The sequence below is a fragment of the Xenopus laevis genome, chromosome 9_10S (assembly GCF_017654675.1).
Source record: "Xenopus laevis strain J_2021 chromosome 9_10S, Xenopus_laevis_v10.1, whole genome shotgun sequence".
Taxonomy (NCBI): Eukaryota; Metazoa; Chordata; class Amphibia; order Anura; family Pipidae; genus Xenopus; species Xenopus laevis.
In genome coordinates this window covers 62,260,859-62,278,521 of record NC_054388.1, presented here as the reverse complement: position 1 = coordinate 62,278,521, position 17,663 = coordinate 62,260,859, and the positions used below count along the sequence as shown (strand labels likewise).

General features: G+C 39.5%; 1 protein-coding gene across 3 annotated transcripts in view; it reads right to left on the bottom strand.

Annotated features, from left to right (window-relative positions):
* The window catches only part of LOC108702965 (protein TANC1), a 131,608-nt gene that overhangs the window by 47,285 nt on the left and 66,660 nt on the right, over nt 1-17,663 (bottom strand). For 2 of the 3 annotated variants that reach the window (XM_018238793.2, XM_018238795.2), the window contains 3 exons: nt 9,873-9,977; nt 4,100-4,230; nt 2,958-3,147 (listed from right to left, as the gene is read on the bottom strand). In XM_018238793.2, coding sequence (XP_018094282.1) covers nt 2,958-3,147; nt 4,100-4,230; nt 9,873-9,977 — 426 coding nt within the window. The remainder of the gene's footprint in view (nt 1-2,957; nt 3,148-4,099; nt 4,231-9,872; nt 9,978-17,663) is intronic. The other variant, XM_018238794.2, reaches the window with a different exon arrangement.

Sequence of the window (17,663 nt, the reverse complement as noted above, 5' to 3'; positions counted from 1 at the left end):
ATGAAGACCAATTGTAAATTGTCTTACGATAGCAATGTCTACATCATAAAGCTGATTTAAGGATGAACTACCACTTTATAGGCAGGTTCTCTATTCACTTCTAGTACCGATGGCAGAATTCTACTACACACAAACAAGCAGAGTTAGGAAAGTCGGTCAAAAATGGTTCTTCTCAGCCAGCATAAAGCAGAGTGACCAGTATAATGTAATTTAATACCTAACCACGCATAAAAGCACATGCTTGCTCTACTGGTCCTGCAGCATTAGTAGGCTTTTAATAACTACCCTGTTTCCATAGTTCAGGCGTGCCAAACCCTGCCCCTCCCTGCTGCCAAGAGGTGTAACTGCCAGCACCTGCAGTCATTTTAACATCCAGGGCACAGTTAGTATTTTCTTTCCCAAAGAAATCCCAGACATAAAACTAGAGACAATGATAATTTGTTTTCTTTTTTATTATGGAACTTTACATTACAGATGGCCAGCCTCACTCACTTCCAGCTCTTTTAGAACTACGACTCCCAATATCCTCAAAAAAGAAAGTTTGCTATAGGTGAGCCTGACCAATATCTATGTAGTTTGGATATTGTCTGGTTCCAGGCTCAGACAGACCTAACAATCTGGTGGTGTACCATGTAGACCAGTTTCTGGTGCATCAGCAGAAGAAGAAGAGATCAGGAGCAACAGCATCTTTCCACTTTCTGTAGTTCTGATGATTGGTGTGCTGTACTTGGATGAAAAGAACAATAGGAAGGAGGCCATACTATGTCTCCTCGTATGATCTCCATATATTTCATTTGGCCAGTGGGTCAGTCGGGTATAGGGGGTATGTGGTTAGCCCATGTTCTGTATGGTTGCCTTAATTCTTTTGAATGGCACAGTAGGCAGCTACTCTGGACAAAATCTTGAATGAACAAGGAAAAGTTGTGCTCACCACTAATTTTCCTGCCTTCCGAGAGGCAAGACACAGACCCTCTTGCTGTTATATCACAAACAATTTTAGCATTTCTGGGATGGTAATCCTTTTCATTTTATTTCCTATGGTTTGACTTCAATCAACTCATTTATTTTTACAGTTTTGCAGCTAGATTTTTGCCCTACAAAGACTTGACTGCTTCCTCTTCGGGACAGTTATTTGCGGGTATAAGAACAGATTTGGATTTATGGTTTACTTAAACATTAATGGAAATGCAGGGAGACAACATCTGTGGGAAATAAGTGTTGGTGTAGGAATCAGAGCCAGGGATTCATTTCCCACAGCATTCTATCATCATTTATTTTTAGTAAACGTTTGAACTTCATCAAACTCATCAACTGCTATGTGTGCCATGTTACAACAGTGCAACCAGTATTAATATCTCAGGATCAGTCAGGGCTGGGCAGATTATACCAACTAATGAAGTGGTACCTCAAGAAAAATGTCCTAACAGTATTTGCTAAGTTCTAAGCGTTATGCAAAGAAGATAAACCTATGTATGGTATGTTCCTTGTAGACAACCAGAAAAGTCCGTATTCTTAAAGTACATATGAATCTCTACTTGCACCTATAAGTTTGGGTAGAGAATTCTCCCGAGCTACTGAATGCTTTTGTATTCTGTTCTTGAATACATTTCCTTCTCTGAGTGTTGGCTGTATCATTAGAAAAGACAGACGTCCAGACCCAACAATTGTCTCAAACATCCAAAGAAAACTGTAGCACACCGATCAAACTTGTCTTGTGAAGAAAAGTGTTTTTATTGGCTCACGGCAGACATAAAGTTTGGCAACGTTTCGGGCCACGCAGGGCCCTTTATCAAGCCAGGCTTGATAAAGGGCCCTGCGTGGCCCGAAACGTTGCCAAACTTTATGTCTGCCGTGAGCCAATAAAAACACTTTTCTTCACAAGACAAGTTTGATCGGTGTGCTACAGTTTTCTTTGGATGTTCGAGTTATTTGGACCTTGAGCAGGAGGTCCTGTGGACTGTTTAGCACCCGGCACCCGAGAGGGTAATTACGTTCAGGTGAGCACTCTAATTCTGTGTGGAATTGCTTTTCCAACAATTGTCTCAGTCCCCTCAGCCTCTAAATAAAGTGAGGACTGCAAAGTTAAAATGTTCCCCAAACACTTCTGAAAAATATAGCCTATATAGAGTATTTAAAGCACAGGGTCAATCACTGGGCAGGATAATACCTGTTAGACCCTAAAAAAATTTGAAAATAGCCAGTTCTGCAAAATATGTGACAGCTGCCCCACTGTGCCCTCTACACTTCTACACCCACCCCCTCCATCACCCTCTACAGTTTTCCTGTACACAGCCTGGTACCTTCCCATTATAAAGGATCAGCAGAGAGTTAAAAGGAACGGAGACCTGCTTCCAAACAGATCAACATCCATAGCACATAGATATTGGTTTGGATTGGTGGGCCAACATACAAGTACCAATAAACAAAACAATGTTTGGTGTGTTCACATCCAGCTTTACTCTGTCTGGGGAGACAGAATGATTCTCTTCCTTTCCTACAGAACAGGGGTGTTAACTTTGCATCTGTTCCAGTAGAAATGCACCTTTGTTTGTTGGAGGATACTGGGACTTGAAGGCCAACAAAATGTACAGAGGAGCATGATAGACACTCTTTTTTTTCAAAATCCTCATAGTAAAGTGAATAAACCGTAAGGCTGAGAAATGGAATGGAAACTGTATTATCAGTCTATACCAGAGCATGGTGACTGATTCTATTATCATAATATGTTAACATCATCCCATGTTCACTGCAAAGTAACTAATGCCTTTGTCGTCCCTTCTCCTGAGATGTCCTGCTATGTACAAAATGGTTTGTGTGTGAGAATTAAAAAGAAAAATACCCCTGTATTTTTTCCCAAGTAAAAGTTTAAAAGTAAAGTCATATACAATGGGCTGATTTTAAATGGGACAAAGAAAATGGGACACGGAGGTGACTTACTATGTTACTTAGCTGCTTACCTATGATACCGCTGTCTTTGCTTTCCAGTGTGGAGCTGGGGCTGCTGATGGTTCCACCAGGACTGGTTTTATTGATGGCTGTCTTGCTGATGCAGCTGTTTAGGGTTGAACAAGGGCTGGCAGTGGATGGCGATGCCGTACTGTTTGTCAGTGTTGAGCAAGGGCTTATGCCGTGACTTGATACTGTACACTATAGGGAAAAGAGCAATTAATTGCCATGACACAAAGCACAGGGTCTAGGTATATAATGTATGAATTTTCCATAGTGACATATGCTTTCAAAAACTTCCCTTTCTTATGGCCTGACCAAGAAAATTATCTTTTTAGGATGTTTTGAGTATGTTTAAAAGTTAATAAATTCAGGTGTCTAAATATATTGAGATGGTTATTACATACATTTGCCTTCTCCTTACAATGGCAACGTAAAAAGAATTTACATTATAGTATAGTATAGAATACCCTGACACAAAGCAGGTGTTTAACTATTAGCAACTAGAATAAGGACGTATTGAAATTGAATTTAAAAACTAATTATAAAAAATTACTCTGTAATTTAGCTCAATATAAACAAACCTTTTTTAGGTTTTGAGATAAGAAGCAGATCAATATACAGAGGGCTTATCTGTACCTCAAACAGTGACTTTGCAGAACCAATACATTTGACATGAAGTTAGAAAGTGGTTTCAATTTCTTTTTAAGACCATGAAATAGCTAGATCCATACAAAAAGTATGTTAGGCACAAGCTGGATTCATTGAGTTCATTATAGAAAAGGTGTACACTGCCCCTTTAATGTGTTAGAATGCCTTAGGTTAAAGAAAATATCACAGGCCTATTAAGATTTGCATACATAACAGTATAGAATTATTACAAATAAAATGAATAACAATGTAGTAATGTCATTGGCTAAAATAGACATAATAGATCATGTCACTTGTGTCACAACTGAATGAAGCTTGTGTAGCAAATGTCTTGAGGTTTCCTGTATTTATATGGTCACACGACTCTTGGTACTTATGATATCCATATATGTTAGAGTAGGGGTACATACTTTTCTATACATATTGGATACCCTCAGATAGCGTGTACAATGACAAGAAGTGTGCTTATGTGCGGGTGCCATGATAAGCTTGTTGAACTCACCATATTTTCAGCTTTCTCATCCATGGGACCTCTGGAAGTGGCTGGAATCCCTTCTCCAAGCAGGAATCCCAGGCGAGTCATTAGCTCCTGCGCTGCAGGGGAACAGCCTAATTTCTTCTCTACAGTTTCTTCTGATGGGTGAAATACACACAAAGTATCATCATATGGGCTTAACACTATTGCACATTGAGGGCAGATGCAGCACTTTCACTGGGGGAGCCAAGCTTTTCCTATCATATATGTAGGTAAAGTAATACAGACACAAACCACATTGCTACAACCTAACAATCAAGCATGCTTGCATGCACTACAGTGGGGTCCAAATTCCTGTAGGCCTATAGATTCGATAAATAACTGGTTTACTGAGTGTAGAGAAATCTCTGTGACTCTTAAATTGGCTCAGAATTGTCTGCACAGAAAGTGAATGTACAGATCAGACACAGCTAGCGGTGCATTTCTTTCCAGGAAAACTTTACTTGCATAAGGGGAGAGGTGATGGGAATGAATAGATCAAAGCTGGGGAGTGAGCAGCTATATGTGGTGGAAGCGGTTATGGAGGCCCTTACAGGCTGAGTTGGTGGTGAAAGTTCAGTGAAGTGACAGGAGGACAGGTTTACTGAAAAGCACATTGCTGCTAAATTTGTAATAATGAGATGAGCTGGTGATATACCCACAGCCCTAGCCCCAGTTGCATGGTATATTCCAGACAACTGTAAATGTAACTGCTAAGAGAAGCAAGTATCCATCAGAGCCCTTTCTGTTCTTTGCTCTGGTGGTTCTGACTTTTGCAACAATGTAGCAGAAGCCAGATGATTAACAGACCTGTGAAGAAACACACAAGTTTGACTTCTGCTAAATTGTTTAATGAGACACAAACAGAAAGGGACAGACAGCTTTCAACTGCAATTACATTTACAACTTACTTTAAAACCATTTAATTTTTGTTAATGAAAAATGCATTTTGGAAAGCTGCTTAGAATTACATTTATTTTTAGGCAGAATTCTATTTTCAGTTTAAACACCCTTAAAGGGAGATATATATTATATAATACAGCCATGAATATCTTGTAAATTATATCCTTATAAATGAATATCTTGTAAATTATATCCTTATAAACGGTGAGTTCTGATGTCATCAGTTATAAACGGTGAGTTCTGATGTCATTTCTGTCACATGACTCGCTCAAACTTGTGTATTATAATAAATAAAGTACCCCCAGTTGCAAAATATGAGGATATTAAAAGTTACCTTGGAGTTCCATGACCTGTATAAAAGCACTCGGCCTTCGGCCTCGTGCTTTTATATGGTCATGAAACTCCTCGGCAATTTATAATATCCTTATATTTTACAAGAGGGGGTACTTTATTCACTATATATATCAATAGTATAAAAAAAGAACCGCACAACACAGGACTTCTCAGTGAAAAAAATATTCAGTTTATTCCTTCAACGTTTCGGCTCCTTACTCAAGCCGTCATTATGATTGCTTGAGTAAGGAGCCGAAACGTTGAAGGAATAAACTGAATATTTTTTTTCACTCAGAAGTCCTGTGTTTTTTTTTTTTAATACTATTGATATGTATCATTTCTATAACCAGCACCCAGGCATGGAATAATTGTTAGTGTGTGCACCAGCAAATTGTGTTTATATATATATATATATATATATATATATATATATATATATATATATATATATATATACAGCACTCTCAACAGTGTATCCAGTGTAGGTCTCGGTGCACGCTCCTGTAGGGGACCTCGTCACATCCCCACTTGATATACAAAAGTAGAAAAGTGAAGCAGCACACGATTCTTTGCAAAAAGTGTATGTTACATATCAGAACATCAGTACAGCGACGTTTCGGGCAAGCTATATGGCTTGATAAAGGGCATATCACTTGCCCGAAACGTCGCTGTACTGATGTTCTGATATGTAATATACACTTTTTGCAAAGAATCGTATGCTGCTTCACTTTTCTACATATATATATATATATATATATATATATATATATATATATATATATATATATATATATATATATATATATATATATATATATATATATATATATAAACAGAAATAAAACCGCACTCCAAGGTCTTGATATGATGAAAAAGGTGATAAAGTTTAATTCAACGTTTCGGCACGCTTAACTCGGGCCGTCTTCAGGAAGTGAAAACCATACAACACAAGTGAACAAATTTATACCTGATAAAATGGCGCCAATATTGTGGGTGTGACGTCATCACACCCACAATATTGGCGCCATTTTATCAGGTATAAATTTGTTCACTTGTGTTGTATGGTTTTCACTTCCTGAAGACGGCCCGAGTTAAGCGTGCCGAAACGTTGAATTAAACTTTATCACCTTTTTCATCATATCAAGACCTTGGAGTGCGGTTTTATTTCTGTTTATTATGCTATGCTATAACCAGCACCCAGGCGGTTGTATATATTGCGAGTGCTCCACTACAGACTGTATATATATATATATATATATATATATATATATATACAGTTTCTAAATAAAAGCATTTATATTTTGGATAAGTCCTGTGAGTGCGGCTGCTTTTTGGGAGGACTACATGTTGAAACATCCAGGCAAGGTTAATGCACGTATCGTGAGTGCTGTGAGTTTGGGGAAGTGTGTATATATATAGATATATATATATATATATATATATATAGTCCAAGTGTTCACACTCTAACTTTGCTCATTACCTGGGTGCACAGTCAATCTGTATTATAGGCGTTTTGGTAAGGGCCAGCACCACTTCTCGGGTGGTGTACATTATAAAATGCCCATGTGGCCTAGTGTATTGTGGTAAAACCAAGCGTCAACTAAAAGAAAGAATGGGTATGCACAGAGCAAGTATCAGGGCAGCACTAGATCCAACTAGGAAAAAGCTGCAGAATAAAAAACAGGACATAGCCCAGCAGCTGGTGGCCAAACATTGGGCAGAAACAGGGCACGATGCAGCTAGTTTTAGGTGCATGCTGATAGAGCATGTATCCAGCCATGCAAGAGAGGGGGAGATATAAACAAAATGTTATTTAAAAGTGAAGCATACTGGATGAGCTTGATTATGTGGCCCTGAGGGGCCTGAATGGACAAATTGTGTTACATTATTTCCTAGGCTAAAAATAATTCTCCCAGATCTATCCAATTGATGATGTTTATATTAACATATTGACACATCAGAGGATGTGGACAAAGTTGTAACAAGTTACATTTTTTAACATTATTTACTGATTACAATCCAGGCTTTAGGGCTGCTGAATAGCAATTAAGTGTGCACATCTTATCTAGCATGACTTAAAATGCACAGAAATAAAGATTCCATTCCCATCCAAGGGCAGCCTGCTTGCACAGGAGTTGCATAGGCTCATTGCAAGTCTTGTCCCGTCCCGCTGCTACATATGCATTCATTAGTCGTATCCCAATGACGTCTGGGTTTCTGTCAGATTGGGAGATGCTGGTCTGAGCTCCAACTTACAAAGTGGAATTCATTAACCCCAGCCAAAAGGAACTTCAAAGAGGCCACACAGATTAATGATCCTCCCGGCTTGTCACTGGCTAATATCTCATATTTGACTGTGCCAGAATGAAGTCACATGGGGCGGCAGATCTAACTGATGTACAGATATATATGCTTTATTTAAACTGCCATACAGTATAACAATAAATAAATCTATAGATAGGTTGTTTTACTGTTTCCATCAACCCCACATCTCATGCTCCAAGGTTTTCCTTGTGACCTTCTTTTATTGGACAAAACTTTACGTTTGGGCTTACATCCACCTTAACCGACAGGCCAGTAACACTCCATCTGAACAGTGAGTATCCAGCTGGGGTGCAGAGGTTTGCCAACAGCTACCAATGGTTTCCCAATTCATACATTTTCTTCTCTGTGGGCTGTTAGAAGCAATTTTTCCATGCATGCCTCATTTCCTGTTAGAATCTTGGTTACCACTAAATAAAGCACAACAGGAAGAGAGTGCAATGGAATTTGCATCAAAACTTTAATACGAGGCATAGCATTAGTTCCTTTATGGTGCTTTCAGCCAAATGTTCTGTGAAGGATTCGGCTGAACCCAAGCATGAGAGATTTGGTGCATGTAGACACACAGTAGGATGCAGTCATTGGCAGCTGTTCTATTTGTGACTACACGGGATTAAAGGGAAAGTGTTTTAGGATAAAGCCGGTTCCACACTACTTCTACTTTAAGCCTCCTTAGGAACAGGGCCCAAAAGAAGCAAGGCCCTTTACTTACTGCAATGAATATTAGGGGTCATTTATCAAGTTCAGGGCAAACCCTTGTGTTTTTTGCACATTTTCCCCTGCATTTTTCAGGTCTTTTTGCGACAAAATAAAATGTAGAGACTTGCTACTGTCCCATGAATGCAGTGCTGTCTGTGTTAATAGGGCAGTATTCATAAGGCGTGTGCAGGGGAGGTACATAGGCTCCATTCACCTATCTGTTCCCTAACAAGGCACACTTATTACAGAGCTCTGTCCTTACTAGAGATAAGAACTGTGCTGTGCTCTACATTTTGTGTCAATTTTTAATCCTACATGAAGTGCCATGCATAGATATGCCCCTATCTACAAGGGCTTTAAGAACTGGCAACTAAAAACAAAGATTTTGCACCCCATAATGTTTCTGCACTTGTGGCAGGGGCATAAATAAATGACCCCTGTTTTCTTTCCCATATCATTACTAATAATATATATATACATATATATATATCTAAACAGGTCGACAGGTTATATATCTTTCCAAAAAACAGTCATTTAACATTTTTCCAGTAGTTTTCAAAGCTATTTGACAAAGCAATTGTCAAATTGTAGTATCTGTCCAGCAGTTTACATTCTCTGCATGTCTAATTCTGACGCCAAAAACAATGTTATAGAGTTCAGCTGACAGACCTAGAGGTTGTAGAAACAGTCAGAACCAGAGAACGGAAATGAATACACATATTTGAACTGTAATACAGTTGTACATTTTAAATGAATGTACGGTATATTATAACGTTGCTTAGAATGACATTCTTTCATTTCCCAAAGCAAAAGTAGTTGAGTGGAGTTCCCCTTTAAGAATGTAAATAAAGTTCTAGCTCCCATCTAGCCCAGTTAACACTTCCACTGCCAGAGGCACTGGTGCTGCTGCTAAACCCAAGGAGCAGCTGAAGGGTTAAGCTTGACACATGACCGTTTCAGAGCATGGAAGGCTCCCAGTAACAGGTGCATGGGAAGCTGGAAGGAATGGGAACCATAAAGCACATGTGGCTGGCTTCATCAAGGCAACTGTGAAAAGCTTTTAATTTGTACAGTGGTTAATGTTACTGCACCCTCCCAGTGCCCTGACAGGAAAGTCTAGTTTCTCACAATGAGCCGTGCATGGGGCCAGCAATGTGCAATAAAAACAGCCGCAAGTTAGCAAACAACGGAGCCCCAGTAGAACACTCTATAGGTAAAGAAATTAACCCTGTGCCGCCAATGCCTGAAACAGTATGCAGGAAATTAAACCACAACTTGTATTTGTTGCTGAAAAACACTGACTCTTGTTTAGCAGAGGATTCTGGGAGCTGTAGTTCAGCAAGTATCCCATTTGTTTTGTCTCTGGAGTTACCCATCAGTGCTGTGTAAGTTTTTCTCTCCTTAGCCACGAGCCTCAAGCATCAGCATTATCCACAACTTGCCCCAAGAGCATTTTTATGGCGGTTAATGTGTAACGACAGCGGGTACAAAAGAGAGAACTCACCATTCTGGCTGGGATCCGGCAGCTCTGAGACTTTCCTCAATGGCATTGCAACGGCATCTCCCGGCACTCTGGGACTCTCCACATACTTTGGCTTTCTGATTGGTCCTGCAATGAATAAGGTTGGGGCATGTCTTATTTGTTCCAGATGGGACGTAATCGAGCAGCACTGGGACACTGCCTAGGTTCTCACAGTCACATTAATATCCAGAAAAAAATGCAAGCAGCACACTGAATCAGGTTGCAATAGTGTTCAAAGATGGAAATTTATTAAGCCCATATGCAAAGCTTGATAAAGGGCCTGGCACGCTCGAAACGTTGCCTTTTTGCATATGGGCTTAATAAATGTCCATCTTTGAACACTATTGCAACCTGATTCAGTGTGCTGCTGGCATTTTTCTGGATATTAATTTGAGCTGGCAACAGGAGTGGGTCTCACAGTACAGCACCTGGCACTACAAAAGTGTGATTTGGGGAGGTGAGCGCTCCACATAAGTGAGTCTCACAGTCACATTAGGCTGCAGGAGAGAGGGAGATTCTCCAGCAAGCGAGCATTGCTTTACCAACCCATAGCCAAGTATTGTCTCAGAGCTGCCTGCTGGAATGTAAACGTCTAGGGAAAATGACAAGCAATTAGCCCTCTAAAAGGAAACTGAATAGGATCCAAAAAGGGGGAATGGCTCTGTGTGCCTTGTGCCACTCTGTAACACTTTCCTCCCCAGCACGGTTATTCCCAGCAATGTGTCCTTCACACAATGTGTATCTCTTTAAGGATGTTCTTCCTTTATATATAAATCAGCTGCTTTGGCATACATCATGTATTCTAAGCTTTATAGGGGCTGTAAAACCAAAAATGCATTTTTTGACTAATGAATGAAAATGCAATTCTAAGCAACTTTCCAATATACATTCATTAAGTGTTTGCAGATGTAATTGCAACTTAAAGAATCAGCTGGCTTCTACTACATTGTTTTAAAAGTCAGAACCCCCAGGGTAGAAAATAGAAAGGAGCAACAAATAACTTAAACACCTTTGATAATTTTTAATGAATGTATATCTGCAAGTTATGCAAAAAATTTTTTTTGGGGGTTTACATTCCATTTAAGCTATTATGTGTGAAACAGGTATGGCTGACAAAGATCTCTCAGATTATTAAAAGGATACTATTGTTCTTTTTACATAATTTATGCAGTTTAAAGGGGACCTGTCACCCAAAAAATTTGTTCAAAATCATATTTTATCACATTAGTCAAGCAAAATGAACTTTAATTACACAATATAAATTACTGCCCGCACCCCCTCAGGGCCCCCCGGCAGTCCGCGCGCCGCTATGGGGCGCATATTCCCGGCCAGTTTCCGGGTGTACGGAGGGGGGCGGGGGCCCGGCTGCACGTCCTGCGCCAGGGCCCGCCCCCCTCTAGTTATGCTTCTGTGCCCCGCCTCTATGCCTAAAGGTGGCCATAGACACACAGATCCTATCGTACGAATCGAGGATTCGTACGATTTTCAGATCGTGTGTGGCGTGTGCCGACATCTTTCGTCCGGCGGAGATCGGAGCCCATGGCACATCGTAACCTGATCGTTCGGCCATACGGCCGAACAATCAGATTACCCACGATATAGCCATGCTTGTTAATGGCATATCAGGGAAAGATCCGCTCGTTTGGCAATGTTGCCAAACGAGCGGATCTTTGTGTCTATGGCCACCTTAAGGCATAGAGGAGGGGCAGACAATATTTGATTGACAGTTGAGATTTTTAAATGAGCTCACAACAGCTATGAATGCTTTAATAAAAAATAGAAATTGGATTTCATGTTTAGTTTGAAAAGGACTTTCATTATACAGATTTGGGTGACAGGTCCATTTTAAGTCAGTGTATGGCCATTTATTTAAAAGAAACCCGTTTTCATTGAGTTCTATAATTACAGGCTGTTGTGGTGTTTGGTCAGAAAGGGGGTCCGAAATTTAAAAATGATCTCTTCTCTTTATGAACTCCTAACATCCTCTGCATTCCCACAGACCAGCCCTGGATGAATGCTTTATAAATTCCAAGCAGTGACTCTGCTATAACAGATAATCACAAGACAGGTCACGGATGCTAGCAACCAGGTGATGGTTTGAATGCAAGAGGAGATGGTAGGGTTACCAACACCTAGGACAAGATAAGATTATAGATAACATCGCCAATAGCTAAAGGAATCCTCCAACTACTCTTGGATCAGAGTTTAACCCAAGTACAACCAAAGCATTAATTTCAGCCTCTTGATAAAAGTTTTAGGGGGTTGTAGTTCCCCCTCCTACAAGGCTATGATGTACTTTGGAAAAACACAAGCCCATTTACTCTCCCAGCAGCTAGCTAATAGGGGCAATTTGCAGTATCACATATCATACTGAGCTATGGGAACTGGCCCATACAGTGTGCTTGTAAATCTGACATACTTTCTAGCAGCCCATTAACTTACATGAAAGTCACTGAGCATTTGCTTAACGAGAGAAGATCTCTAAAACTAAGGCTCATGAATTCTCTGTCTTTTTAACTAGGATGATACAATGTTATATTTGTTACTTTATTTAACAATGTTAAATAAGAGGACAGGCATGCAGAACAATCACTGGAAGCAATTAGAAATACAATAGATCTTTTCCTGGGTACAACATTGAAAGCCACACTGCCATCTATGGGACAAATGGGAGAACATCACACTAGGATCTATAATCATTAAACCTAATAAAAGGGTAGAAAGATTTTGCCTTTTGCCTTTGTAAAGTTATTCTTTGCAAAAGAAGAACTTTACCCATTGCAATCAATTTAAAAAAAGGCTTCTTATATGATATATAAATCTTTTAAGCTGCCACTTACTAGATCCTCAAACATGAAGTCTCCCTTGAAAGGAAGGGGTTGCCGACCCACTCATTCCAAAATCAGAGCTTGTAAGGGGGAGCAATTAGAATGCTGGCTTAAAGGAACAGTTCAGTGTGAAAATAAAAGAAGCAAAAACTGCACATATGTTATGACTCAATAGGCACAACAGATGATTGTATACAAACTTGCATTTTTGCATAATTAACAGAGGTTTCAGTGAGTCATGTGACAGAAATGATGTTACAAAAAAATCTAAGTGCCTGGGTGCAGTCATAAAATATAGAATAATCGAACAACAATGTCCGCACTCTCAAGTCTTAAAAAGTGAAAAGGTTTTTTATTGAAAAGAACTGACGTTTCGGCTTTTGATAAAGGCTATATAATGCTAACCGAAACGTCACTTCTTTTCAATAAATAACCTTTTCACTTTTTAAGACCTGAGAGTGCAGACATTGTTGTTCGATTATATATATATATATATATATATATATATATATACACACACACACACACACACACACACCATTCTTGTGAGCTGCAAAAATGAATAATAAACGAACTAGCAAACTGTCTTAGGCAATCAATGTTCGACCACCATTTATCGTTGACTTAGGAAAACCAAAGTTGACATTGATATAAAAATTTGTGGTATAAATGTTTAAGGGAAACATTAACTGAAAAGCTGATTCCTCAGCAAAATACAGAGCAAGGCACTGCCCTGAAAGTTATAGGCCATACATTCCACAATGGCAGCATGAACAAGCATCCGTCATGCATTCATTGGGGGGGGGGTGGAATTCTCACAACTGGTAGGGCTCACTAGGATTTCTGTCAAAGTAACATATCAGAGTCTGTGACAGAGCTGCATGACACTGCCGGTTCCCAATGATAAGAATTCAGAGGATGGGTTATTGTTGTTTTTTTCTGCATATTTTCACTTCCTGCCACCCATCACTTCCCAGCTAAAATGAGCATTAAGAAGAAGAGTGACTCCTGGGAACATGGAGTTGCGGTAGCCCAACTTGTGAAAGATACAGTATAAGGAAAAATCTGGAAATTATTTTGATAAGTTGTGGCATAACCCATGTTTTGCTGATGCAATAGGCTGTAAGCCATAATTTCATCAAAGGGGGCAGTATATCCCTTGTTCTATATGAGTGCAATGAATAGGGATTGCGCTGATATACAGTGCTTTGCAAAAGTGGAATAAAAAATGGATTGTTTGAGAGTTTGCACAATTTCATTTACAGAACATGTCTACAACTTTGAAAATGTTTTTTTTATTGTCTTAAACCACTCGAGTGTTGCTTTAGCAGTATGCTTTGGATCATTATCCTGCTGGAAGGTGAACCTCCGTCCCAGTCTCAAATTACAGGCAGGTTTTGCTCAAGAATATCCCTGTATTTAGATCCATCTTTCCCTCGACTGTGACCAGTTTCCCAGTCCCTGCTGCTGAGGAAACATCCCCACAGCATGATGCTGCCACCACCATGTTTCACTGTGGTGGTGATGGTGTTCTTGGTGTGATGGGATGTGTTGGGTTTGCGCCAGACATAGCTTTTTCCCTGGTGGCTGAAAAGTTAAATTTTAGTCTCATCTGACCAGAGCACCTTCCTCCATAAATTTAGGAAATCACCCACGTGCCTTTTGGCAAACTTAAAACGTGCCTTCTAATTTTTAACTTTAAGTAATGGCCACTCTTCCATAAAGCCCAGCTCTATGGAGTGCACAGCTTATTGTCAGCCTATGGACAGATACTCCAGTCTCTGTAGTGGAACTCTGCAACCTCCTTCAGATACTCTGCAACTCTGCAACTGGTCTCTGTGCTGCCTCTGGTTGTTTATACTGACATATCATGTGACACTTAGATTGCACACAGATGGACTTAATTTCATTAATTACGTGACTTTTGAAGGTAATTGGTTATACCAGGATTTTTTAGGGGCTTCATGGCAATGGGGGTGAATACATATGCACATGCCAATTTTCAGTTTTTTATTTTATTTAAATTCTTTTTTATATATATTTTTCTCATTTCACTTCACCAACTTAGACTATTTTGTGCAAATCCATCACATAAAATAAGATTAAGAAACATTTAAATTACAGGTTGGAATGTCACAAAATAGGTAAAAAGCTAAGGGGGGTAAATACTTTTGCAAGGCAGTGTACTTTTTGCCTATTGTTTTAATGAAAAATCCCAGGTTTTTTGTCATTTCCTGGGCTAAACAGGGCAACCCACCTCCATTCATCCTTTGTTTTAACTGTTTTGTCAGCAAGAGTCCATTATACAGGGGAGTTTTATATGCACTGCCATTCTGCCAATCTACTTATCTACTTTGCAAGGACCAAACATGAAAGATCATCTATTTCCCTGTTTGTTCTGTTTAGCTCAAAAAATGCAAAAAAAACCCATGGATGTTGCGTGATTACAACAACAGGCAAACCGTATGTTCAGCACTGATACAAAAGTAATTAAAAATAAAAAAATGTGTTTGAGGGGTGTAATTTGTGCATATTTATTTTCTCCTTAGAATAGAAAAAAAATCACAAAAAGTGGTTGGTCCCTTAAACGGATATACCATTTGCAATATGATGTATGAAATCAGGGTTATTTATTTATTATCCTTTTAACTCTACACAGCTAAGGGGTAAACAAGGATACAGATATATATATATATAAGGCATGTGCTCAACTGGATTTAAATTGGGTAACTAGCTTGGCCATTAAATAACATTTCATGTTTCATCTATAAGACACTCCTGTGGTTGCCTTAGCTGTATGCTTGGGATCATTATCTTGTTGCAGGATGAAGTGCTGCCCAATGAGTTTAGAGGCATTTACTTACACCTCAGAATTCCTTGTGCAACTGCCACCAGTAGATACATAATCAATGAGGATAAGTGTGACAATACCTGTGGCAGCCATACATGCCCATGCCATAATACCCCCAACACCATGTTTAACAGATGAGCTGGTATGTTTTAGATCTTGGGCAGTAGGGATATGCAGGCCAGCATTGTCTGAATCCACACCTGAGCAGGTTGCAAGCGGGAAAGCCAACAAGAAGAGCTCAGCTTGGACCCACTCCTGGCCCAAAGTCTTTGTCTGTGTCCACCCGAACCCGCAGGTCCCATTGTGCCAGCTCAGATATCACTATTGGGCAGTACCACACTTTTTTGTTGCCATCACTCTGATACAGGTTAATCTTGGTCTTGTCTGTCCATAACACCTTTTTCCAGAATTCTGCAGGCTCTTTTTTTTCACAAACCGTTATCTGGTCATCCTTTTTTTGTGGCTAACTAGTGGATGGCATCTTTCAGTGTAGTCTCTGTATTTCTATTCATCAAGTCTACTGCAAATAGTAGTCTCTGACAAAGACACACCTGCCTCCTGAAGAGTGTTTCTGATATGTTGGACAGGCGTTTGAGGATTTGAGGATGTCATCAGCAGTAAGGGGTGCTGCACTAATGAGGCAAGTTGAAAAGCTTGCCTCAGATGGTTAGCACCAAGCTGGTAACAAGGGGAGGCAAAAAGCCACTCCTGGTACCAATAAGAGACGAATTTCCAGTATTTACTCCACAAATTTTGCTTTTCTAGGGGGGCATTATTGCAGGATCTGTTCAGGAGGCTCCTGTCTCAGAAGTGCCACTGTCAGCATTGGAGGTCCTTGGTCTACTAGTCCCTTTGTGATACAGAGCTTACCAGTGCATTCTTTCTTCTTAAAGGAGAACTAAAAATTATGAAATGTGTCTCTGTCCCAAACATTATGGAGGGCACTGTATAAATAAAGCAGTTAAAGGAGATCGGAATCAACAGACATATGACACGAGTATAACTGGCATTTTTCTCACATATTTCAGGGTAAACTAAGTGGTTGATAATGCTATTTTTATAAGTTATTTTTTTCCTAAGCTCAATAGCTAATGGACAGGCTGGGAAATGCGATCGCACGGAGAGGGGGGTGGAATAGAAGGCAATTTGTAAAACAAGTTTTTCCCTTGCTATAAAATGTGAAATGAAACATTAGCCCAGGGGGAAATATAGCCAGTCAATGGTCTATTGTTCCATGCACTGGATGTTTATTAGACTATAAAGCAATGTATTTTGTAATGATGTATAGCTAATACACCCGGTTAATGTTACAAGCAGATGAAAATACTGTCTCAGTGGCTAAGGACGTCCTATTTATCAGTTACTATTTAATACTACCCTGCATATGTCACTTTCTAATTATGGATATTTTTTAGCCTACATATATTATGCCTTAATTAGATGGTAAAATATGGGGAGGGCTGCAGCCTCTTTATATGTTGCTGAACTACAAATCTACCAAATCTCACAATCTAACAACATATACCACCCTGGCATCCCAGATACAAGGTAATGGGCCCATGCTCTATTATGAAACAGAAAAGTAGGCCTTACGCCTGAAGACATCTGAAGGGCTATATGTTACGATCCTTTAAATTGTAACCAGCTGCAAACAAGGCCAACAGTCGATATTGTTTTATTCTATACTATTTGTAATATCCATTTTTATTCTAAATTATTGGAAATTGCTGCCTTTTGATAAATAATGATGGCGATACTTCTTACAATCTTTCCACACATTATACCTCTGTGGGGGCTAATTTTAGTGACTAGTATATTCTAATCCACACACAAAGGCTTATTTCACTGATTTGACCCACTTAGCTGACTGCAGGTTCCAAATATATGTACCACAAGAGGGAGCCACAGCTGTATTTCTAAGGTAAAAATGGTCTCTGCTTATTGTGCATAATAGGTTATGTGCCACCCCAAAAGTTACTTTCTTAGATATTCCACATCTGTAATACAATGTTACTTCAACTGGAAATGCAATTTCCAACACAGGAAAGGCAAAAGGTACAGTACTATGAGCTTGCCTTTTAAGGAATAATGTAC